Genomic DNA, 25,368 nt, shown 5'->3' on the forward strand with positions numbered 1-25,368 from the left:
TACCCATGCTTCCTCAAAATCAAACTTATGATGTAGCCAAGAATGACTTTAAACGTCTCATCCTCCTGTTCTGACCTCTCAAACACCAGGATTATTGGCATGCATCACTACATCTGGTTGGGACCCAGGGCTTCATGGCAAGCACTTTATGAACTGAGCAACATCCCTAGCCCATTATCCTATTTTGAATTTCAAGGGTGACTTTCAAGGGTGACATGGATGTAATCTGTAATTACGGTCTTCTGGCTATACCGAGAACACAGAAGGAAGGCCAGGAAACCTACCATTTTGGCACAAAGAAAGAAAATTGCACAATTAAGGCTCACAGACTAGATAGCACAGCCGCTCAACTTGTTATGCAGCCATAATACCTGTTCTACAGCTGCCCAGGACACACACAGATGTTGGCATGCAAAGAATGTATGACGGAGAACAAACAAAAGGACTTTTATTTAATCCTAGAGACTGTAGGTGAGCCCTTACAGGTCCTTAGAGATGTCACAGGAGGGGCAAATACTGTAGGGGAGCCCTTAAAGATCCCTAGAGATGTCACAGGAGGGGCAAACCGTGCTGCGCAGAATGTTAAGAGGAAACAGAAGGTCATTTCCCACTATGTGTAAAAGAAACAGTGAGAGAAAGAGACCTCTTAAAATCCAAAAGGAGAGACTAGAGTCAAGGCCTTTGCTACTCTTCTGGGGAAGGTGTCTGCTCTCTGTTTCTGAAGCAGCCAACTTTGCAGTCCAAAGAGGTATGGCTTAGCAGTCACTTGCTCTTTCAAAGGACCTAAGTTGGGTTCCCAGCACCCACAGAGGACAGCTCACAACTGCCCGTACCTCTAGGGGACTCAATGCCATCTTCTGGGATCTCTGGACACCTGTACATACATGGGCTGTAATATGCACTTACATAGCTACACACACACATAAATACAAATAAATCTAAAATAGTTTAAAAGAAATAGCCAGCTCTAGGTTAGAGCTATATCTCAGTGGTAAAGCACTTTTCCAGGGTGTGTGTGGCTGGGCTGTGTCTTCAGAACAAGAAATCCAAACGAAGAAACCCCAAGGCACAGCAGCTTTTATTTCCTCAGGTCTCAGAGTATCCAGGTCTTGTATCACTCAGAACACCTCATCTTATTGTCCCTCAGACAAGGGAACACACTCTCCTACAAAAAGAGACCCCAGTGGGCCCACTGATTTGCCCATTTACCTGTGACTCCTGTCCACTAGCTTGGGCGACTCTTTTCCATGCCTCTCATACATCCAGTTCTTCCAGGCTTAGGACATCTGGACAGGCAGGTCACCTCTTGGTGATGTCACACAGGACCCAGGACAAGATTTCTCAGCAGATGGAAGCTCACAGGTAGCCCTTCCTCAAGGAGCCTCCACATGATTTCCTGCTTCTACTTCCTGTCCACTTTCCTGGGCACATGTGCGAAACCACACAGGCAGCTATTCCACTTAGCAGGGTCTTCGTTACTACTTGAAACAACCACAGTCCCCCAAACCTGCTCTGCTGTCTTATTTAATACTTGTATCTCCATGGACTTCCCTGAGGATATATGTCAAAGGGATTTAGAAATAGGCTGACCCCTGTACACAGCAGCCACAGCAGGAGAGCCACCAGTTGTCCTGGCCTCAATTTTATTCTTTCTTCATGGTTGTTTGGATAGGTGGAGGCTGAGTTAAACATCCATTTCCTTTTGGCAGGAGCAATGCATAGTTACTCTGTACCTATAATAGTTTAGAGGTAAACATTTACTTAAGTCTTACTCTTCAGTGAAGGGACTCATGACCAGTACAGACTTGTAGTCTCTGTTGAATAGAATTAACTGTCAAATCTTAACACAAGTAAATCCAGAAAGAAAAGATATCAACGTTCTCAAGTAACACCGACAGGTATAAAGTCTAAGTCATGCAAAGTATTTGACGTTTTTCTATTTTTCAGAGATTCTGCATCTTTTTTTTTTTTTTCCCCTAGTTCATGAATGATGCCCAGTACACAGTAAGCTGCAGTCCTGGGTCTGAAGTTAAAATTTGCTGACAATCTCATTTCAAGCACAGCCAAAATTAGCAACTAATTCCCTCCACACACTTTATTAATAGACTCCCGAAACTCCGAGATTGGGGAGAGGCTCCGTCAGTGCTGCCGGCAAACATGCAGACGCGAGAGAAACATGTTCTGATATAATTATTACCAACAGACGGCCTGATAACCCTGGTGCGGGGACCTCTCACTCTCAGTTACACTTCTATGCTGGTGCTTAACAAGGGACAAGTGAACAGCTGGCATGGGAGGTGAGAACCCTAGCGCTAAAGCTGGTCACCACCTCTGACGACCCTGTTTGGTTGAGATTACAATCTCCACAATTTACACTGACCTCAGCCTTCTTGGAAAAGGCTACTTTGTATGAGTTATCTTGAATTCATTTGGGGTTGAGGATGTAGTTTAGTTGGTGGAATGTTTGCCCAGCACGAGGAAGCCATGGGTTTGGTCCCCAGCACTGGGCACGGTCAGGCATATTTATAATCTCTACAGTCCGAGTTGGAGGCAGAAGACCAGGGATCCGAGACCGATTGGGCCACATGAGACTCTGTCTCAAAATAACAAATAAAATCATTTTAAAACTATTTGTTTTCTAGCATGTGTCTAAAAGAGTGACTTAAAACCCCATCTACGTGGGTTTAATGAAGACCAGAGAGAACCATGTTTAAGAAATACAGTCAGAGGAAAGATAGCCGTGACCCAAGAGTAACCTTCCTGTGGCTTTTATAGAAGTGAGCAAACCTCTGCCTCTCCAAAGTCCTTTAACCCCAAGTCATAAAAAGAAAAGTTGCTGATGCTGGTCATCAAGTGAGCTATAAAAATTTAAAAAAAAATATTTTTATTGATTTTTTTTCCTAGGGCTTCTCCATTACAGTATGGTACAAAATGCATTAATCCTGAGTGGGTGACATTTCCTACATGGCAACAAAAAATATGAATTAAGACCTGTTTGCTGGCAACAGCTCAGCAGCTAGATTTGCTGCAGATTCAGTTCTTAGACACCTAAGGAATTCTTGCCTCTTCTCTCAGAGGGAACAGTAATCAAATCGGCTAATATTTATTTATTAAGCATTAACAAGGGCCAGCCACTAAAACTTGTGTTAAATGGGGTTCAAATGATCCTACTGAATGTGTGCATCCCATCTTCTAAAAACTCTCTTATTGCAGAGGTGCCTGAAGACAGAGAGTGAACTGGAAAAGCAGTCCGAAGAAAGGCAGAAGATGGCAGCGTGTACTTCCTTCGAAACCACTGCATTCTCCTTCCTAGCCCGTGTGCTCTTACTTTATGAACAATATCACAAACTTATCTCACCGCCTTCTACATCCTCAGCAGGTGGGAAGGAGCAAACCACAGGAGTCCACTGTTCTGAAAGCTGCAAGAAGTGTCCCTGGCTCAGCAGAGAGCTCTGGACATCTACTATCACAGGGATCTGAGCACATCAAAAAAGCAAGTGTTTGCCTGTCTCACTAGCTCCACCATCATTTATCTGTATGTGTGTGCTTCTGCATGTGTGTGTGTGTACGCACGCCGTTCATGTGTGACTGGAGTATATGTGTACAGAGGCCAAAGAACCGCCTCAGGTACACTTCAGGTGTCACTCATTTTTTTAAAACACAATCTCTTGCTGGCCTGGAGCTTCCTGAGTAGGTTGGGCTCACTGGCTGGCGACCACGGGGATCTGCCTGTCTCCTCATGTCCAGCTTTCTTCTATGGATCTTAGGAATCTATTTAGAACCTTATTTTTGCAAGACACTTTATCAGCTGAGTAATCTCCCTAGTCCCAGCTTTGCTAACAGATATGCTCAATGATATCAAGACTGACCAGATCATATAGATTATGTGTCACAAAGGTTACCTTGAGTAAAAGCCTTGGGACATGCATGGGACTGCCTACTTAGAATGGCATCAAAGAGAGCAATGTAAACATGTGAACTATTAGGCAATTTAAAAGCCAAGCTGCCTCTCCCATGGTTCGTTCAATAAAGACCCAGATTTGGACACAATTAAATCCCAAACATCAGGAAGAGGGTGGTTTGGGCATCAGGCCCACTAAGACCCAAACTCTGGTGTTATTTGCCTATCTACCCTTGGACAAGGAAATATAATATCTGGTTCAAAAAAGTGACCCAAGGAACTGCTACCATCTCCTCTACTTTTAATATTTTGCTTCTAACAACAAAGAAGAAACCACTTTCCAACTCTGTCTGAAATTACAAAAATCTAACACTTTGGCCTCCCCTTTCAAGAAGTGGAGTTTCAAAAGCCACAAAAATGTGCTCAGCTAATATTTACTGCAGGGAGATAATACAACGACTTGGGAGAAAAGGCATTTGTGCACAGGCTCCAACAGGCCAGACCAGCCTGGGCCTGGCTGGAGTTAGAACCCCCTCTTTCTCTTAACGTCTTACAGTTGGAAACCAATGAGAAAATTAATCCTTTTACCTCTAAGCGATTCCAAGAGATGAGCTCTGTTATACAGACTTTGAAAATATTCAACAGAACATCCTGTTGCCTTGAATACGTAGGTGTCGCCCAGCTGTATCCTGAATTCATTCCACATCCCTGTGCCCAGTGACCACATAACATGCAGACTTATGAGTGACAAAGGCCAGGTAAGAAGAGATGGCTTGTTGTCACGTCCATGGCTGCGTTGGCAGTTACATCAGCTTACCTAGCTGTTCTCAGTCCTGACTGTACGTCAGTAACCCCAGCTGATACCACTGTGCTGTGGTTGGAGTACGAAGTCTCTCCTAGGCTCACATGTTGGGACACTTGGTGTCCTGGTGGTGATGCTGGGAAGACTGGAGAACCTTTAGGAGGTAGAGCCTTGCTAAATGGAGGGAATGGGTCAGCAAGGGCAGGCTTTGAGATTTTATACCCATAGCACTTCCTGGTCACTTTCTGGTTTCTGACTATGAATGAGATGTGACCAGCAGCCTCCCACTCATATCTGCCATGATGGCCTGGATCCCCTTAAATGTTCATCAAAGAAAAAACCCTTCCCTTCAGTTGCTTCTTGTCCAGTATTGTCAAAGCTTATTAGTTATAAGAAGTAACTAACGTACCCCTTCACTCCTTCATAGCCAACAAACCCATCTGGTCACAAGTCTATTTTTTCATACTGAATAATCACAATAAAATTCTGTAAATCCAATCAGCATGGCTTGCAGCAGACCCTAACTCATTGGGAGTTAAGTGAGCAAACTGGCGAGCATATCAATAGGTTAACATAAAATATATGTAATAGGTCACAGCGGCACATTCCTGTAACCTCAGTACTTAAGAGGCAGTGGCAGAGGCAGGAAGCTTGGGAGTTCAAGGCCAGCCTCAGTTATGGCTCAAATTCCAGGCCAGTTTAAAAACTAACACAAATACAGATTTTAAAAAAAATCTGGTGGCCAGCGGTTTATAGAAAACAGAATGTTACCATGTAACCACGTCTGCTCTGTTGGACCATTTAAATACCATTTTGAATGCAGGATGGACAATGAAATAACCATTCAATATGCTTGGAAACAGTGGCATGAACAGAAAGTTTTCCTACGGGTTCTAAAGTAGCATGGTATGAAACTTTAGCCCTCCAGTCTATAAATACTGCCATTATTGCTGTCTGCCCCCAACAGGCCCTACCTCCCACTCTGTCCCTTCTTCCCCACTTTGGCAAATCTTCCTGCATCTGTTTTGCTTGGCAACACACATCAGCATTCCAACAGATGTCACCTGGCCACTGGCTGCAGATTGCAACACACTAGGCAAAACAAGAACTCTGTGCAAAGGGAAAACAATACCCAGGGAGGTTCCTGCGACAGGAGGCCCTTGACCTGTAGACACAGGGTGGGTAAGAGAGGAAGCCGTCTGGGTATTAATCTCTCACCCCATTGTGCCCAAGCCTGCAGCAGGAATGCTCTCAAGCCCCATTATACCTTGTGAGAGGTTCCTCCCCTGCCCCAGGACACCTCCTTTCCCACACAGAACCTCTACATGAGACAGGCCCGGTTCTTCAGGCACAGAAACAAGCAACAGCAGGCTTCGGTTACTTTTATGATACCCACAGGACTTCTGTGAAAATCACGTTGTCTCTTTGTCCCCTTTCTGTAAGTACACATTCTGAGGAATATTTCAGTAGCTCAAAGGAGCATCTACTTCCTCAGCAGTCACTCCAACATCCCCCTCGTCTATGCCTTCTCCAGTGGATTCAGACCGTCTGGGTGCCCACCCTCAGGTCCTCTGTGGATCAAAAAAAAAAAAAATATGTGACAGGCAGAGGATGAACTGATGACCCAGAACCCGAGGAAAACATTCCAAACCTTGCTCCCAGAAAACGCTTCTGAAGGGCCTGCCTCACACCAGGGGTGAAGCCAGCAGGATAAATGAGCTATTTTAAAAGCTATATATTGGCTCTGTGGCCCACGCATTATTCATCAATGGACAATATGCCCCATAATAAAAGCAGCAGTCTGCAAATCAGAAGCTGACTCTCTGGTGCGAAGCTGCAAAAATACATCCACCCACATCCTGGCATGACACAGGCAGCCGAAAACATCTTGAAATAACACTCCCTGGAGGGGCATAAAAGCTCCCCATTTTCCAGGCATTGCAAAATGAAAATGGCAGGCTAAATACTGAGGTGAGATGACCTCCTCAGAGAACTGATGATCGTCCCTGGTACTCAAGAGAATAACTGGGGATGGGAGAAGAGTTGAAGATAGCAATGTAACTCAGGGGCCAGTCCCTTCCATCCTTGAAGGGGACATGAGCTTACAACAGCCTCCCCTGATGGCTCTCAGGTCCTATTGCCTTGAACACCCTTAATGTAGTGCCCCTCCCCCAGAGCCCTTCTATGGCCTTCCATCTCCATATGCTCCATTATCTGTGCACCCCATAATGATGCTACTTCATGGTGGGCTCTATACACCATCTATAAAGTTTACCTTTAATTGTTAATGACAGAATCTAGACTTGGTAAGAGTCTCAATGAGGAGCAGTCTAGATGAAGTTGGCCCATGTGCACATCCATGTAGTTTTGTCTTGATTGATAGAAGACACAGTTCTCTGGGTCCTGGATTGTCTGAGACTAGGAGTGAGCTGAGTGCTAAGCGTGCATGAATTCACTTCTCTCCGCTCTTGTCTGTGGATGTGCTATGGTTAGCTGTCTTGAGTTTCTGCTTCTATGACTGTACTTGGGCATTTAAGCCCTTTGCACACACTTGTCCGTCTAAAGCATCTCCTCCCAGCTATTGACTTGATGTGCTCTGCATCACACAAGGTGGCTTTCCTTGGCTGCCTCATGTGGTCCCTGCCCTGGTTTCCCTTCTGTGACTGTCATTATCTTCTCCTATGGTCATCTATGCCCCTTCTAGCAAAGGTTTGGTTGGTTCTGCTCCCAGTTGTGGTCCCAGAATTTGGGGTGGTACCTGGCTTGAAAGAAGAGTTTCTGAGTTCACTTAGCTTTCTTCTAATTTTTTAAAGTTTTTTTTTTAGTTTAATTTTTTTTTATTTCATTGATCTATACATTTTTCTCTGCTCCCCTCCCTTACTTAGCTTTCTTATTGGTCTTGGGAGGATCCTTCTGGGGAGTCCTACCTGTTTGTTCAAGAAGACAGTCTCACTGATCAGAAAAAGAGGTTTTAGAAAAGGTTTGAAAAATATTATGACTGCACGAGTCAGAACAACATGACTCTTTCCCCCATGCCATCTAAAATACTTCAACAAAACAAAGGCACTGAACTAGAGATCAACACTTAGAGGCCTCCAGGATTTTTTCTGCTCCGTCACCAGGACACAGACACCACATGTAGAAGTACATTGCCTGGGCTCCTCCTGGCAGGCTAACCCTTCAGTCCTCAATGGCAAATGAGAAAAGTGCGACTACGGATTTTCCACCATTGACTTAAAAAACCATTGACTTATATGACTAAATATATATATATATATATATGTATGTATATATGTATATATATATGTATATAAAATGCATTCTTCTTTCGAAATTTCACAGTTAGTACCTTACCAAAAAAGGTTCCAGCCCTTACCCTCACTCACCCCAGATTCTGATATTTTCTAGATTAAGCAACTATGTACTTTCACCCCCATGATGAAATACCGACTCTTTTGAATGTACCTTTTTTTATAAGCTGCCTTGTTGCTGTGTGACAAAACTTCATGGGGAGACCCTACACATACATCTGCTCACTCTTGATAGGGAACCCATGCCAGACCAAGGTACAGATACCATCAAAGTTCAACTTGGTGAATCAATTGATTACCTCCAGGAGCAGAAAACACTCAAGACACCAAAGCCTACCCCACACAGGTGAAAGCTCATAAAAGCTGGGAACCTGGAGGACACCGCACACCTGCAGAGAGTTTAAGAAGTCTTTTCCAACTGATTCGGTTGGTCTAAACCTCTTCCACGCAGATGGTTTGGTCTGAGTCTTCCTTGTAGCTTTGCTTGTCTGAGAGTGAGTCTCAGCAGTCATTATTACTTACTCTGTAAGGGGAGGGCCTAGTGAATCTGATCAGTTTCAGGGACTTCCTGTGGCTATTTGAGTTGTTTACCTTCCTGTTTAAGGAGCTTCCCTGCAGGATGGAATGTTTTAATCTCAAGAGGAAACTGTTACACAAGTCCATCAATCACACCTCCCCCTGGGAGAGGCAGAAATAGTCCCTGTGTCAGTACCTACAGGGCCAATGTGGCATCTCATTTTCCTCAGTGTCCCTGTGTTGCATCAGAAGTTCTCTGAGTGCACACAGCCATTATGGGCAAGGGCAACCCCATGTCACCTGAGCATCTCTTCCATTCATGAACAATTCCTGCTTTTATAGGAAAATGAACCATTCACCAGGGATCAAGATGGCCCTGTGCCCACTGAAGTCCAGCTATTAAGTTTAAAATAGCTGTTTAATTTCTACTATCTTTTTAAACTACCTCTGCCAAGATGCAGTAAGCTGCATTCCTGTGGTCTTCCTAGGCAATAATGTCTCAAAATTCTTAGGGAAATGTCCCAATTGCATTTTCATAATTGGCTACCTTGGGGTAACAGGTCTTCATCTGATTGTAATAGGGATTTGGGGGAAGGGACTTGGTTTTAAAATATGAAATTCTTTTTAAAAAGCCCCAAGTTTAGTGGCAATATGTATAAAGGGAACTGTTATTTAATAAGAATACGAAAGTACTTTAATTTCAGGAAAACATTCTTGTGATCAGGATTTTAAAATAAAAAAAAGACAAAAAAAAAAAAACCCACCAACCAAACAAAAAAAAAAAAACCACCACAACAAAAACTAACCAACCAAAACAAAACAAACTACCAACTGACTTATTTCACATATGTAAAAGCAGAAAGAAAATTTCCAAAATTCAATGTGATAAACATATGGAAGGAGATTTATTAAAGAGTTCTCATTTCCAAAGGGTCCTAGACATGACTGCAGTAGTGCAATCCTCTCAGAACCCGTCTCCTTCTTTATGGGAAGCAAGAGTAAGCCTTAGGAAGTGGAGGATAAGAGGAGGTGAGGGTGTGGTCCAGCATCAGTGGCCTTCTTGGCATCCATGTCATACCAAGTTCAACCCCGTCTCCTCAAAACAAGGAGAAAACAAGCATGTCTTCATCAAGGCCTCTGCTTAGATTATAACTTCATTTCAGTTAACACCAACATTTCGAGCCACAGAACCTTAACCTTAGAATTTAAAAAACTAATTTTTAAAAAACAATTAGAAAGCCAGATCCATAAGTAATTGTGGTGTATTATTTCCAGCCTCAATTTCTCCAATTGTTAAGTGACATGATTTTATCAATGTGGGGCTAAATCATCTGAAATGTTCAAACTAAATTTAAATGGTTGAGATTTTATGCAATCTAATGCTTCTTCAATTGAGTATAAAACCATGATGGACAAGGCTTTATGTCGCTGTAAATCCATTTTAGTTAATAAAGAAATGATAAATAAAATAATAAATATAAGAAGCCCAGAGTTGGTGATGGTAGTCTACTACTCACTGGGATTAATTCTTTAAGGAAGTTAAGAGGTATCTTAGTTCTGTGATTTAACATCTGGCCTGAAATCTGAATTTGAAAAAGTTCTAGACTTTTGAGAGTTGGCTGGGGTAGCGAGGAGGTTAGAATTTTTAATATGCATATTCCAATATTTTTTATATATCTAAAATATCTACTCAACTCAATTATAAAAATTTGGCCCAAAGGATTTTTTCTTCCTCTCTAAGAAAAGATATATATCTTTTCCTGCATTCTAAAGGAACATGGAGAAGAAAAGAAGAGATGAGATCATGAAGCATTAAAATGTCAAGGAAATGGGCAAATGCAACATTCAAGAGTCATTTGATATATTTTAAAGGACTCCACTTCTCAAATCTCTAGAATAAAAAGTATCACTATCCTCCTCTCAGGACCAGGCTGAATCAAGCACCTCTATACTTAACTAGCCCCAGCACACAGAGCCCTTAGAAAAGGATAGCTTCTGGTTCACATAAAATGATTCCAAGTTATAAACAAGCAAGAGCCTCAGAACTCCTGGTCACCTATAAAAAAATAAAATAAAAAAATAAAGGGCACTCTTTAAGATTTCTGAAATGTGGATTTGCTTGGAGAAACGTTTATTTCTCTTGCTACATGATAAAATTTCATCCTCTCTACTAATACTTAAACACTGAACAGTTTTGAAAGATGAATGACAGTTGTGCTTAAGGAACCAATACAAAGTACTTCCTTTATAAAGTCGTCGCTCTCCTCTACCCCCCACCACCAATTTTGCTGAGGAGGAGTCCAGAGCTTACACCACACTACACTCTTTCCCTAGTACATTTCCACTATCTCTGCTTCAAACCTGAACAACAATCACCAAATCAATACATCGGGGCTCCTTCCAACTTAGTTATACCTTGATGTCTCTGGCTTCCTGTGGCTGAGACTAGGAACATTTGACCCCTAAGTCTCAGAACAGGCTACAGTTCTAGAATGATCCCCATCTAAGAAGCAGGCCTTTTGAAATTCAATCTACTCCACCCTCTATCCTCCCATTTAACTTCCTGTTCAAACGTGGTGCTGCTAAGAGACACTTGGATTCAGGACACAGCCTCAAACGGGCCAGGACACAGGGACTTATTCTCAGGCCCACTCAGACGGGGCCACCTGTCTCACTTAAGCATATTTCCTCCGTAGCTCAGCTGGCTCAACAAGGTCCAAGTGAAGCCATCAAGTGAATTAGGAAGAAAACACCAGGTCAACATCATGCATAATTACACAACAGACCCGAGAAAGAAGCATCTGGAAAACCCTTCACCGATCTTGCCATTTCTCCTTCAGTGTTATATCCTTTAATGCCTCGAGAGGGGCAGGCATGGTGGGTGGCTTTTGTCTATGGCTGTCTCTTCCAGGCAGGTTCTACACTTCTATACCTCTTGTCTGAATTGTAACACATGTAATGAAGATTGGAACAGGCTCATAAATGTCTGAACGACCACTGGCCAGTTCCAGGTTGGGACTGCCAGTCTCCTGGTGTTTACTGAGGAAAGTCAGTTCCTGTTGCTCTGTACTCAACCAACAATTTAAGCATCATTCATGAGTTTCACCTTCCCTTACTATCGCCACTGTCCCAAGTGGCACAACGAGAAGTTTAAATAAAAATATGTGGTTAGAAATCTTTAGTTAAGTGCTTCCAGCAAGAGTATGGACTATTTTCATTAAAAGAATCTAGCTGATGGTTTTAGTGTGCACATGTTGTTGACCACATAAAAATACCCTACCAAACAGGACCAGGCAAGGGATATGATACTTTAATATCATCTTAAGGAATGACTATCTTTTGGCCTTATGAAGACATAGTTGAATGTATTAGTTTGTGCCATGAGGTGAGAGATTGGCTTTAGAGACCTGGCAACTCTGCCTCAAGGCTTCTCTACTATCCGTACCATCTCAGCACACCCTCTCTTAGGCAGGATCTACTGAGGCGCAACTCCAGGAGAGCCTTCATTTTAATGCCACCCAGTGGGGACACTTCAAACAGATGCCTCAGCCCATGCAGAGTGCAAGTGACCTCCACCACTGGAAATCTATCACAGCCAAGTGATATGGCCAAAGGAAGTAAACACGCAGCCAAATGTTTGCAAGATTAAAAAAAATTAAATAGACAAAGGCCCTTTACTTAATTCTTTCTAAGATAGGGCCACTCGGGGTTCAAGAGGTTAGGAAAGACCTGATGATGCCAGGAAACAATCAGGTTAGACACTGAGGTCAATACATCCTCACACGTCATCAACACATGCTGTCCTGTGTATCAGGACGGACTGCTCACGGGTACCACTTGGGTCCTGTGTCCAGCTCCTGTGCAGAAATAGCCTTACTTACTTTTAACTAGCAACAAAGATGACACTTTGCAGGAGCTTGGGAGGTACTGGACATATTCACTGATGATGTCCCAGGCTCCAGAGCCAGATAAGTGCCTGCCATGGGCCCTAGCTGCCTCCTACCTCCAGGAGGACAGTGTGTAATGCTCCATGGTGCACGCCCAACTTTTTAGCAAGAATGCTGTATCACATGGAACATTAAAACTGCCTTAAGGCTTAGTATGCACCGTGTGTGTGTGTGTGTGTGTGTGTGTGTATGTATGCATGCACAAGCATGTGCGTGTGTGTACTTATCATATACACATAAATCACTAAACAATATGCTGCCATGCCTTTATCTGAAACAGTAGATTAACAGTGCCCCACAGGCCAGTTGGCACAGTCCAGTAAGATGACTATGCCCCATATCGTACTTTCTGAGTAAAATAAGAATAAGTCTCTTCAACTGTGAAGTGGTAAAACATGAGCAGTCACTCCAAGTACCAGCTGTCTTGGTGACAACAGCCAGTGTCAGCCCCATGTGCTGCCTATATTGCTGAAAATAGTTGAACTACAAAATCTGTTTAAAAACAAAACAAAAGTCAATTTTGGAATACAACTATCCCCCTTATCCATTACAATGTTTTTTTTTTTCAAAGAAACTTATGGGTAAATTTTGATTGACTGTTTCTCTTCTTTTTTTTAAAAGTAATTTTTTTATTTATTTATTAAAGATTTCTGCCTCCTCCCCGCCACCGCCTCCCATTTCCCTCCCCCTCCCCCAATCAACTCCCCCTCCCTCATCAGCCCAAAGAGCAGTCAGGGTTCCCTGCCCTGTGGGAAGTCCAAGGACCTCCCAACTCCTTCCAGGTCTAGTAAGGTGAGTATCCATTCTTATAGTTAAAAAAAAAAAACTAATATTAACTTTTTTTCTGTAAAAGCCCTTTCTCTGGGAGACACTCAAACTGAGATTTTCTCCACATAAAAGTATTTTTTTGCATATTCCTTTGTCATCCAGTGAAGTCCATCTGTAGTCACAAAAAAAAGGCCACGGTGCTCTTGGAGAATCTGGGGAAGCGTAGAGCACATGAGCTGGAAGGTCAGCCTCTCTCTTCTGCTCCTGTGGGGCAGGTGTAAGAACTCCTACTTTTGCTCCTGGGCCCTCCTCCCTCTGTTAACTTATGAATCTCTGTGTCAGCAACAAATTAAGAAAGCCCCAGCTCCTTTACATAACTAGGGTGATGTTATATACATGGAAGATCTTGAATACTTAATAATATCAATGGACCAGAAAGCTGGCTCCTCAGGCCCGGAAAATGAAGAACTTGGCAGTTCTGTGTATAAAGGGTGCTTGTGGGAGATGGTCTAACCTTCTCAGGATAACTCGAATACAGCCAAGAGGCTTATGATGAAGACAGTAACCAATTTATTAAGAGACTTCGACGAATGCCTCAGGCAGAGAGGATGAGTTCTAAGACCCTGGTGGTATTTACCTTACTACAGCTGATGCCTCTAATGACAGATGTACTTTGTAGACGGTGGCCGCCTTGGGCAAGTCTAGTCTCACAGAATTCCCCGCAGTTTTCTCTAAGGATCTAACTAGTAAACATTTTTAGATTTGGTCACACCAGACTGCTAGGGAGGCCCATTCAGAGAAGCACTGAGCCACACTGTGGAAAAGGAATTCCAAATCAAAAGATTTTCTACATCACTTACACCCAGACGGGGTCATCAACTGTACTTAATTTTCCATTTAAACAAATGATGAGATGCCCTTAGGCTGAAGCAGCAGGTATCTGAAACACTGACAGAGGCTAGTGTCAGCCAGGCTGTAGATGTGCCCAAGGCGATGTTTCCCTTCAATATAAATAAGGTCCAGGCAGCTACTGGCCAAGCCTAAACCCGTGGTCCCTATGATACACACATAAAACTGGTGAATGGCAGATCACTCCGTTACACCACCAGGTCTGCTTGCTCGCTTGCTTGCTTGCTTTTAAGGAAAGGCTTCTGCTTAAAAGAAAAGCTTGGGCTTGCCAAGCATGTGCTAATTATTTACATATTCATGCTTATGAAAAACTGTTCTCTAGGCAGCACTTTGTCTCCACAGAAAGCTCTTTGTTCCACAATGGTCTGCCTCGACATCATCAGTTCTCAACCTGTGGGTCACAACCCCCCCGGGTGTTGAATGACCCTTTCACAGGGTTCACCTAAGATTCTCCTATATGTCAGGCATTTACACAACAATTCATAATAGTAGCAGAATTACAGTTATGAAGCAGTAATGAAAATAATCTTATGGCTGGGGTCACCACATGAGGAACTGTATTAAAGGGTCGCAGTTGAGAACCACTGCTCTACATAGCTCTTGTAAGTTAGAAGAGCCCTTCTTAAAATCTTCATAATTTTAGGATATATTATTATTACTTTTAAAATTTCATTAGAAATTCTAGACTGAGAGTTTGGTCACATAACTGCATCTGTTCTCAACACTGAACATCACGACTGCAGTTTTCAGTGGCCATCTCAGCCCGAGGGAAGTCACTCCTCCCCAGTGGGTGGACCTGGCTGAACATGCGATTGTGCTAATAGAGCTTGAACCTACCTTGGGGTAGGCTCAGCAAACTACACTGTCAGAACTCACTAAAACTTGTACCATAGTAGAGGAAAACTGGTTCAGACCAAGAAGAGGCAAAGAAGCCGTTCACATCTGTTTATTCCTTTACAAGGATGAGAGGAATCAATGACAGAGGCATGATTCTCAAATCACCAGAGACACTTCCAAACACAAGTCAATAAAGATCCACAGTACTCTAGGATACCAACACAGCTACCTACTTTAAAAAGACAAGGTATACTGAAACCCAAACAGAAAGGCCCACAGGCATCTCCTGATCATAGCCTAAAACTATCAATCACATGAAAGAGGATGTTCCTGGAGAAAACACTCAATGAGTGACTGGTTACAGTTCCACAAGCGGCCGCGCCATCATGGGCTGGGCAGTGAGCAGCTGCCCTCTGTACTCCATTTCACCGAAAGGCAGTGAGCATGCACGCACGTGCAGCGAAGCCAGAATCTGCTCTAAGGAGTCTGTTTCCGCAGCTGGAGACAGGGCACTATCCCCTAAGCATCCTTGGCTTAGACACTCAAGTGGGCTGTGCTAAGTTACGCTGCTGTGAACCAAGGCCCCACCACAACTTTCTCTACTGCCAATCTGCCCATAAAACACACATCTTCTACTGTCCCCAAATTAGAAATAACCTACTGGCACGAAAACCAAAACAATCAATTTTACAATGAGGACTAATGATAAGGAAGAATCAAGTACGTACTTGGTTAAGAGGCTCAAATGCCTCTCTCCCCAGCAGCCTTTCAGCTTTATCTGAGAGGTGTCAGGGGCCATATTTGCAAACAAGGTTTCGAATCACTGCCAACATCAGCACATTTAGACACTGACTTGCTGTATAGCAGACTATCTTTAAGAAATAAATTTTTAAAATTCTTCCATTCTAAACTAAACTAAAAATGGTATGTATTAAGATTAGGATCCCCAAACAGGCGGAGCGTCTTACGTCAAAGACCTACAGAAAAAGTATTTTCTGGAAGGCTATGAGCTTCAGGGACTGCTACCAAAACACTGCGATCCACTGACTTCAACAGGAAGGATATTCCTTCATCGGAGAATTGGGCTGCAAAATAACCAAGCTTTCTGTGTTGGCCCGGTCCCCTTCTGAGCCACTCTAACACGTGTACCTGCCACTTACCGGAGCACCAGCTCCAGGGGGTCCAGGACTCTTGGGAGTCTCCTCTTGGTTCTGGGGAGCTTCTTCTGGTCCCCGAGTCACAAGAATTCGGAAATGCTGCTGCCCTGCATTTTGATCCTGCCTGATCTTGAACATGCATCCTGGACTCTGCGGGGATCTCTCTGAATTTGTCCTGCGGATCTCCGGGACCATCCTACTGGTCCGAGGAGATGCCTCTGGGGTCCCTCGGTCTTCGGTGGGGCTCACCCGGCCTGCTCGGGGTTGGGTGGGGTATGAGGTGCTCCTCTCCAGCCGAATGCGCGGATACCTCACCAACCTGTCCCCCTTAGTGCCAGTGAAGCCAAAGTTGAAGTCACCGCCCAGCCCCAGAGCTCCTTGATGGGGCTGTTGCAGCTGAAAGACAAAGCAACGCTTTCCGGAGCTCCCAGAAGCGTCTGGAACATGCTGGAGGGACCAGCGTCTGGGTTCTGCTTGGCCATCCGGGCCGAAGGGCAGCAGCCGCACCTGGCGCACATCGGCACTGGAGGCTCTGTGCTGGATGCGCAGGCCTGGGGTGGCCTCCTCTGTATCCTCAGGCAAGCGGGGACACTGACCACGGTGATCACAAGTGCCATTGATCAGGGTCCCGGGATCCCAGGCTGCCCTTGGAGGGGAGCTTCCAGGAGTGTCCACTGGAGAGGGCTCCGATGAGCTAATCTGAGCCGAGACCCTTGTGGCCGCGGCCTGGTCTCCGAGGTCAGCCTGGGCACTCGGGGGCCTGTCGTCAGGGCCCTCGGGTGGCCCGCAGCTGTCTGTGGCGCCGTCTGCGGCCTTGCGCTGCAGAGAGATCTGCACTGAGGAGCTCCGTGTGGGCCTGGTGTCCACCCCAGTCAGGAGCTGCGGTATGAACATGGATGAGCTGCGCTTGAGAGCACCCACGCCCTCCTGCAGGCCACCGTCCTCCCCTGTGCTCTGGGTGAAGGGGTGCGGGCTGCTTCTCCGTGGCAGCGTGTGGAATGCCATGAAAAAGTCCTCTTCTCTCTCCTGGTCTAGAATCTCAGACTCGGGGGCCGTATTGCTGCGTCCAGAGCCAAAATGAAACCGAAGCCGATGGGCCATGGTGACCAGGGGGGCCAGGAGGGAGAGAGCGAGCGACAACACGCCCAGCAATGCCAGAAGTCAAAACCCAAAGACACCAACTCCAAGAAAAAGTGTCCCATCTGCCAAACTGTTAGCACTGCGGCACCAAGAGCGACAGATAGCAGAAATAGCCCAAGTGGCAAGCAGCATTCCAGGCATGATTGGATAAGAGCAAAAAGCTCTCATCTAGTCTGTGACAGAGGGTAGGATGGCCAGAGACACATGACCACCGGCTCCCCCTCCAATGCCAGCTTCTACACTTAGTGAAGTTTCCCCTCTCTTGCGGTCCCCCCCCCTCCCCACCCAACAGCAAGAGCCTGAAACAGCACCTTCCCAGCTGCTGCTGTTCTGTCAGAAAGGGGCGGCCCAGCAGGGAGCTCAGGCAGCTGACTGAGGCAGCAAACACACTCACAGCTATGCCGCTGTAAATCTGACCCATCACACTCACAGGGAAATGCTTTCCCAACTACCACAAGCACTAGGTCTCTCTCCTGTTGACGCCGGGGAGCCTGCAAGAAGCACAGACACTCAAAGGTATGTCCTCCACCTCCCTGCCACACCAAAGAACAAGTAAAACAGAGCTTGGCTGCGGGGCGAACCTTCTCAAGCATCAAATGTTCTGTTTCTGTTATGATATCACTACACTGCCACGAGGGAATGCAAAGTAATAAAATGTACTATAAATACGATTACACACCCTACGGAATTCGTGTCCCTTTAATGGGAAATAATTAGACCATGATCTACAAGTAACAAAATAGCCAAGGGAAGGCACAGGGGGCACAACAGGGCACTGCCAGCTGTGAGCCTGGTCCAGCTCTTACTACTTACTATAAACATTCTGCATTTAAAGGGGTGTGTGTGCCACATATAATATGATCACCAGAAACAGCAGTTAACAGAGAAAAGAAACCCAGCTGGAGAAAACAAATCTCTCTCATAACTCTCCCCCCCCACGTGAGCGCGCGCGCGCGCGCGCACACACACACACACACACACACACACACAGAGAGAGAGAGAGAGAGAGAGAGAGAGAGAGAGAGAACTGAAGAGCAGTGTATGTGGGCTTAGTAGTAATTTAACTTAAAAACATACAGAAGAAAGGCCTGGAGCTGTTTTCCCGGGAGAACACATCAGGATCACCACAGTTGGGTCACAGACCTAAAAATCTTGCCGTCTGCAATGGGCCAGGAAAAAAAAAAAAATCTAAGAACTAAAAGTGAATGCCCAAAAAATTGTCAGCGGAGATCCATAATGAACCTGGAAATACTCTCTGCATTTTAAATATACTCTTTCCTATGATCCAGAAACACCAGTTCCTTAACAAAGAGATTTGTTTAGATGGGACTTAAAAAAAAAAAAAAAGCCAGGAGGGGAAAGAGTGAGAAAAACTTATTTTAAAATCGACAAAGCATGTCTTTGTAAACTGCTCTGGAGCAGAGGGTGTGGTGGATTAACCCCGTGTTTACACACACGAACCTGTTTCCTAAATGCACAGAGTTCTGAATGGCAAAAATAAGCTCTGTGAGACTTAGAGTCTAGTCTGCTCGATGCCAGAACTTCCAAGTAGACTCCAGTCACGTATTGTGTCGGCTGGATTAACAGGCAACAAAGGGGAAAGGCCACCACCAGCAACACTGGCAATCTATGCATGGTAGCTGCGCCAGCAGACAGCTCGGGGTAAGACAAAGCAGGACATGTAAAATAGGACCACTCGGTTTTTAAAGTACTCTGTAGTCAGAGCCTCCTTTTGGTTTGGAAATACCTTTCTTACCCACAGCAAGGTCACGCAACTGCAAGCATTATGTTAGAGCACACAAATGGGGAATACAAAGACAGGAAATATCTTTTAGTAAGAGAGCACGAAGAGGCACTTTCTCTTCAAGTCTGACCATTGTTTCATTTTAAAACGATTATCCTCCTAAAATCAGAGGTAAGTATCGGTCTATGGAGGCTCTGTCCCTGCAGACTTACTGTTTGCGTTATTTCAATGAATGTCACCAGTTCAGTTACCAGCTCGTGCTAGATCAGAGTATGAGAGGCAGGAACTACACTGAGCAATTCACACAAGAGTTACTCAGTGCCCCTAGCGATCACTCCCACAAGCCACGTACCATGTCAACAAAGCCACCACGATCCATATTTATAACTGGAAAGATGCTGGGCTAGGAGGTACAATCTGTTAGCTTTCCATTTGGGAGACTAAAGGCGAGCGCGTCAGATTATATCCGCCCACAAATTCTTTATTAAGGGTAGAGGTTCTGGCTATTCCCCAGCATAAGCTGACATTGAGATGCCCAGGTGCTGGACCCCGTGTGCCCCCGATCAGCATTTAATCATATTCGGACTCTGAAGCAGAGCTGTTTCATCCTTAATAACAGCGGAGCGCGGAACTTTGTCTCAAGAATCCTCTTGACGATACTTTCTGTCAACCTCAAGCTAGTCTACAATGTGTGGAGTCTCAATTGAATTCTGTAGAAAGATGAGGTCAAGAACACACATTCCTTTTAGGCAGGGCAGCAAACAGGAGTATAATCAATCAAGCGCCCTGAATTTTATTCCCACTTCTCAGGGTGCTTTCAAGACTTACACATAACTTGATCATGTTCATTTTTCAAAGCTGGGACATGAGGCCCATGGGAATTTAATGTAAACATTCTAGTTACTTAGGAGAACGCTAGGCTAGCATGATGTCTCAGTCGACAGAAGCCCTTGTCATGCAAACAGTCACCTGTGTCCCTGGAACGTACAGAGAAGTGGAAGGAGGGAACCAACTCTACAAAGCTGTCCTCTGGTCATCATACATGCGCTTTATATTCTATGTCAATTACAGATATATTATAGATCTAAATATAAAATGTTTGCTGTATCAGTTATCTTCGAGCATGTATTTGGGATTCCTTATTTTGCTTTTGGTGGGTTTTATTTCATGTATGGGTTTCTTATTTTTACTGAATAGGGAATGGAGCCTCACATATGACAGGCAAGAAATCTGCCACAGAGCCACACCTCCAGCTCTTATGCTCGTCCTTTGAAATGACTTTCTAAGGTTTTTTCCTAAGGTATCACTGTTTGACTTCAACAGTAAAGGAGATTTGCTTTAACTATACACTGTGAATTAGACTTTTGCTTCCTCAGAGACAATCGCCATAGAGTTGTCCGTGAACTCACTGTGGCATGCTAAGCCTGAGGAACATTGTAAATGGCCACAAGCCTTGGTTACAGGATTGATGACATTCTCACAGATGCACCTTCGCATCTGAGTTCCCTACACAAAGCATAATGAGGCCTTTGGGATGAGCCTCATAGTCATAGGTGACTTTTATCAATAATAACTATAAAAAATATACATACCCAAATAAAATTTCTGTCCGAGCAACACACCAATATTTGCCAGTATTGAGAGCTTGAACAGTGAGACCAAAAACAGTGTTTTGGAGGCATGTGCACTGCTGTGAATGACCTGGAAGATCTCAAAGGTACCACTCGAAAAAAATCAGTTCTTAGGAAAAGAAAGCAAAACTCAAAACCAAGGACTTACCAATCTGTTCTCATCAAATACTTCAAACAGGAGCCTATGATTAGATGGATTTACCTAAAAGGGACAGAAACCATATTTAAATATCAACAGGTATCATTTTAAATTTGATCTAAGAGACAGGAAGAATCAAGAATCACACTGGACTCTACTGTATAATAATGACTGACCTGCTTATCTGCTACTATTCTACCCCAAATATCTAGGCATACCAGAAAAAGGCAGTATCTTTATTGTTGTTTCTTAGCAGTCTTAAAGGAGCTCCAATCTCTTCTACAAAGCTACCCTCATATCTGCAGATCAAGGCCTTATGCTCATTGGCCTAATGAAGGTAATGATGAACACACAAACAGCTATATGCCATTGTGCCCCACCTCCAACTATTATTTCCTGAACTACTAACACTTTATGGTCTCATTTTATTCTCCCAACAACTCAACAGTGTGTAACTATCACTTCATTTTCACACAGAAATCACTGAGCCCAAGTGGGTGGTGAAGCAATTTACCCAGGAGCACACAAGCCAGTATATTGAGCAATCAGGACTTGCCCTGGGTTAGGGCAAAGTCACAGCCCTGAGAGTTGTCAGTGTTTGTTTGTTTCTTTCTCTTTACCCCAACTCACCCAAATAACCTGTGTTTCATCATGTGGACTCAGGTGCCACTGACTACCTTACCAATCCTGCCGGACACGGTATCAGATATTGCTACTGACACACTCGCCTATCGATCAGGGAAGAAAAGCGTACATGGAACGGACTTCTCCAGGAGACTGTGAATGTTTGGTGTCCTCAAGTTCTCAAAGTGAGTGGCAACGGCAGGCATGTGAGTTGGGTCTTATGCTAGGCTTGGGCTCCCCATGGAACATGGGATGAAATTATATTTGGTTGTAGCACAGAGAGCTCATGTGCTCAACTTGAGCTCCTGGCCCCGTGTCTGCAGACAGCTTTGCAACAGAACAAGCAGATGGATGGATGGCTGTTCATCAGCTCTGCCAAAGGCTGCACACCTATCAGAAATGCATCAATAGTCTACAGTAGAGATGGGCATGCAATAGGCATTTGTTAAGAAACTGTGCGGGGAATAAAGCAAAGATCTTTAAAAAAAAAAAAAGAAAAAGAGAAACAAATATGCCTATAGGTAAGACTTATAGACAAAGCTTTATATATAATAAAATTCATACAATGTGGTTCAAATGGAAGGAGAGCAAATGATTTAGCTCCCCAAGAAACTGCTTGTTATATCTGAGCACTAATAAAGATCTAGTAACACTTCTCAGCCATCAACAGCTTTTCAGCCCTTCCCCAGCTTATCTAAACTGTATCTGGTAGAGGCTGAACATGGGATCTACCAAGTGTTAAAACCTCAGAGCCATGTTTCAGCTTTGAACATAACAGAAAACAGATGCAGGGAAAGTCATCCAAGTTTGCAGCACAGAAAATCCTACCATGACTGAAAGAAGCCAGGGCTGTGCGCCTGGCTCTTAGCATGCAGTCACTAGAAGGCCTAAGCTGGAGCAGTTTGGAGGTGAGTCTTTCTTAGCATCCCGGGTGTACAGACAACTCAAATTTTCAATTTTAAAGGGAAACTCCTTCTTCTCTTCCAATTAAATGGCTGAGGGGCTTGATGCTTCCAAATATTTGCTAGCAAACACCAGCAAGCACCGGTCTCCATCAATCCACAGAATCCCCTTCAGAATCCAGCTGTTCTAAACAAGGGGTGCCGGAGGCTGAGGAAATGTTCTTCTAATCGGTGGTATTGAATGTAATTGTACACATTAGATCTCCGAATTAGAAATCTTTCCCTTCTATCCTGAGCATAACTGGTAATTTTCTGTCTTTTGTGGGGAGGCAGTGCTGGAGCTCAAACCCAGGGTCTCCAGAATACTAGGGAAGTACTCTGCCACTGAGCTACCCCTGTCCTCATCACTGGCAATTAGTGATGCTTCCTTTTAATTATCTCTCTACTCTGGATGCAGTTCATAATCCGCATCACATAGAAATCATACGGCTACTGTTTTAAATTGCACTGTCTTTTTGCCTTTCTTTTCCTTCAAATTTTATTTTTTAAAGGTTGCAAAACAAACAAGCTCAGAACTGGAATTAACCGGACTCCAAAGTCTGATTTTTATATTTAAATATTATATTTAAAGAAAAGTTTTATCTGAAAAACAGAACATGATATCTTGACAACCTTTTCTATCTCTCCTCTACAAATGAAACCTTCACAGATTTTCAAAATTTGGGACATATCCTGAGTCTACCGAACCCAAACATTTCCTGTCTTAAGAGAAATTTCTTACTTTTAAAATGCTATCTAGTTTTCTTTCCATGAGTCTATTTTGATATATCAATCTAGGTATGAATAATATTACTACAAAATGAAAGAAAAACTTACTCTAAAATAAAACTCTTCGTTCCACTTCGGGTTCAGCGTCTGGAAGAGAGAGAATTCTGTGATCTTCAGCTGTGCTGGAGCTGTTACTAATACAACACAAGCTTTTCATATTTGTGCAAACAATTTCCTCATAAAAGCGATTTTCAAAATGGCAATAAAAGCAACATTTAGTCAATTATCTGAGACTATTCTATAAACCCAAATTGGATGGAGGAGAGACTGTATTTATGAAAGTCATGACTCATGACTATGAAACCATAAATTGCACGAGCTCACCCGAAGGAAAAATGCTGGGACTTACCGACAAAGAGCCACGAGAAACAAAAGTCCCCTTTAGAGAATGACATTAAAAAGGATTTACTCTGTCAAGAAGGACGTACACTTTGTTGATTCCCCTCTACCTGCTACAAGTGTGTGTTGACAGAGGAGAGGCTGAAGGTTCTCATTACTTACATCATCGTCGATATTTAAAGAATATTTTCACAGAGAACAATATTGAGGAGATTTTAACACATGCACACACACTATAAAGAAAACTGTATTTTTTTCTTTTCCCTAAAGCAATCATTTAAAAGATATCCTTTGATCCCCTTCATTCACATATCATTCACCTTAACTACGTATCCTGCAAGAACACAGCAACGATATTCTGGTGTTGAGCTTGAACTAAACAGTCTTCTAATTTAACATGAAGTACTTTCTATGAAGGAACACATATATATACATCACACACAACCAACACACATCACTCATACAACACAGATTTGTACAGGCATAAAAGTCAGAAACACAACCTGTAAAAACAACCTATAAAATTCTGAAAATGAAAAGTTGTTCGTCAACATATTTACCTTTTAACAGGGGAGAGAGAAATACCCAGCTTACTAAACCACACATGCAGAACAGCACTGTGGCAATGATCAATTGACATCGATTAAAAAATAACAACCCCCAACTCCAGAGAACCCCCACCCTGAATGACCACACTTTGGAGGTATGAACAGAACTGAGATGGAACTGGGGGTGGCGAATGCTCCCCTTTAGAACTGGAAGACAGCTACATGGAACGAAACAGATGGTGTTGCCAGGCAGGCCAGGGACAAAAGGAAACCACAAAGCAAAAGGAGCAGGGACACAGGTAGAGGAAGCGTGAGCTCTCCCACAAGCACCGCACAGTCCAGCACCACACAGCACAACACAGCAATACTAACCAGGAACCGGGCCGCGAGAATGGAGACACTCCCTCCAGCTGGCGAAGGGAGGGAGAAGCAGGGCTGTCACTCCGAATGAAAGACATTGTAATACCATAGTCACTGGCATGGGTCCTTGGCTCTAGCCCAGCAGGGGACCAGGCCCCTGACTGCAGTTCTGACTAGAGACCCCAGCTTCAGTTGGAACAGAACAAGTGCCAGTGCCTAACACTGGGAACAATGGCCTCCCTCCTCATAGGCGGCCTCCCACTAATCTCTATACTGGCTTGTTTGCAAACAGGTTTCACTGCTGGTTTTCAATGCCAGGTGAAGGACACTGTTTCCTACATAAAATGACCTGATTGTGCCGTAGATCTTAAGTGTCTCCATAGCAGCAGGAAAGATACAATCTTTTTAAAACAATCATGGAATCAGAAAATATTTCATAGAAAACGATGTGTGTGTGTGTGTGTGTGTGTGTGTGTGTGTGTGTGTAGGGGAGGATAATAATAACTCAAACAACTCCAAAACACAAATATAGTATTCTTGGTAGAAAACATCCCCATCCTTGCCCAAGATATACAGATGAAGTATCCCTATATTTTTTATATATAAACAAAAACGTAGCGGTGAGTGAATTTAGACATTATTATTATTATCATTATCATTATTATTATGCAGGGATCTCAGTCAGTAAGATGCTCGCTGTGAAAGTATGCAGGGCTAAGTGGGAGTCCCAGCACCCATGTAAGCAGTGGGCGGAGCAGTTCACAGCACCTGTCATGCCAACACCCAGTGTGGCAGAGATAGCAGGTAGGGGATCCTGGGACTTGCTGGCCTGCTTATCTACTCAAGCCAGAGAATTCTGGTGTAGTGACAGACCCTGCCTCAAAATAGAGGGGATGAATGATTAAGCAAGACACTTGATATTTGCCTCTGGCCTCCGCATATACATGCTTATTTCTCCTTCCACA

At 43.9% G+C, this 25,368-nt stretch overlaps 1 protein-coding gene across 7 annotated transcripts in view; it reads right to left on the reverse strand.

Annotated features, from left to right (window-relative positions):
- LOC121440679 (E3 ubiquitin-protein ligase NEDD4-like) overlaps positions 1 to 25,368 on the reverse strand; it is a 323,668-nt gene that overhangs the window by 116,243 nt on the left and 182,057 nt on the right. For 5 of the 7 annotated variants that reach the window (XM_041641480.1, XM_041641476.1, XM_041641477.1 and 2 more), the window contains 2 exons: positions 23,205 to 23,243; positions 20,812 to 20,865 (listed from right to left, as the gene is read on the reverse strand). In XM_041641480.1, the coding sequence (XP_041497414.1) occupies positions 20,812 to 20,865; positions 23,205 to 23,243 (93 nt within the window). Of the gene's footprint in view, positions 1 to 20,811; positions 20,866 to 23,204; positions 23,244 to 24,055; positions 24,131 to 24,415; positions 24,625 to 25,368 lie in introns of those variants that run through there. The other 2 variants (XM_041641478.1, XM_041641479.1) reach the window with 2 other exon arrangements.

Source organism: Microtus oregoni, unplaced genomic scaffold, assembly GCF_018167655.1.
Source record: "Microtus oregoni isolate MIOR12 unplaced genomic scaffold, Mior012 000069F_ref0000032, whole genome shotgun sequence".
In the NCBI taxonomy this organism is placed as follows: domain Eukaryota; kingdom Metazoa; phylum Chordata; class Mammalia; order Rodentia; family Cricetidae; genus Microtus; species Microtus oregoni.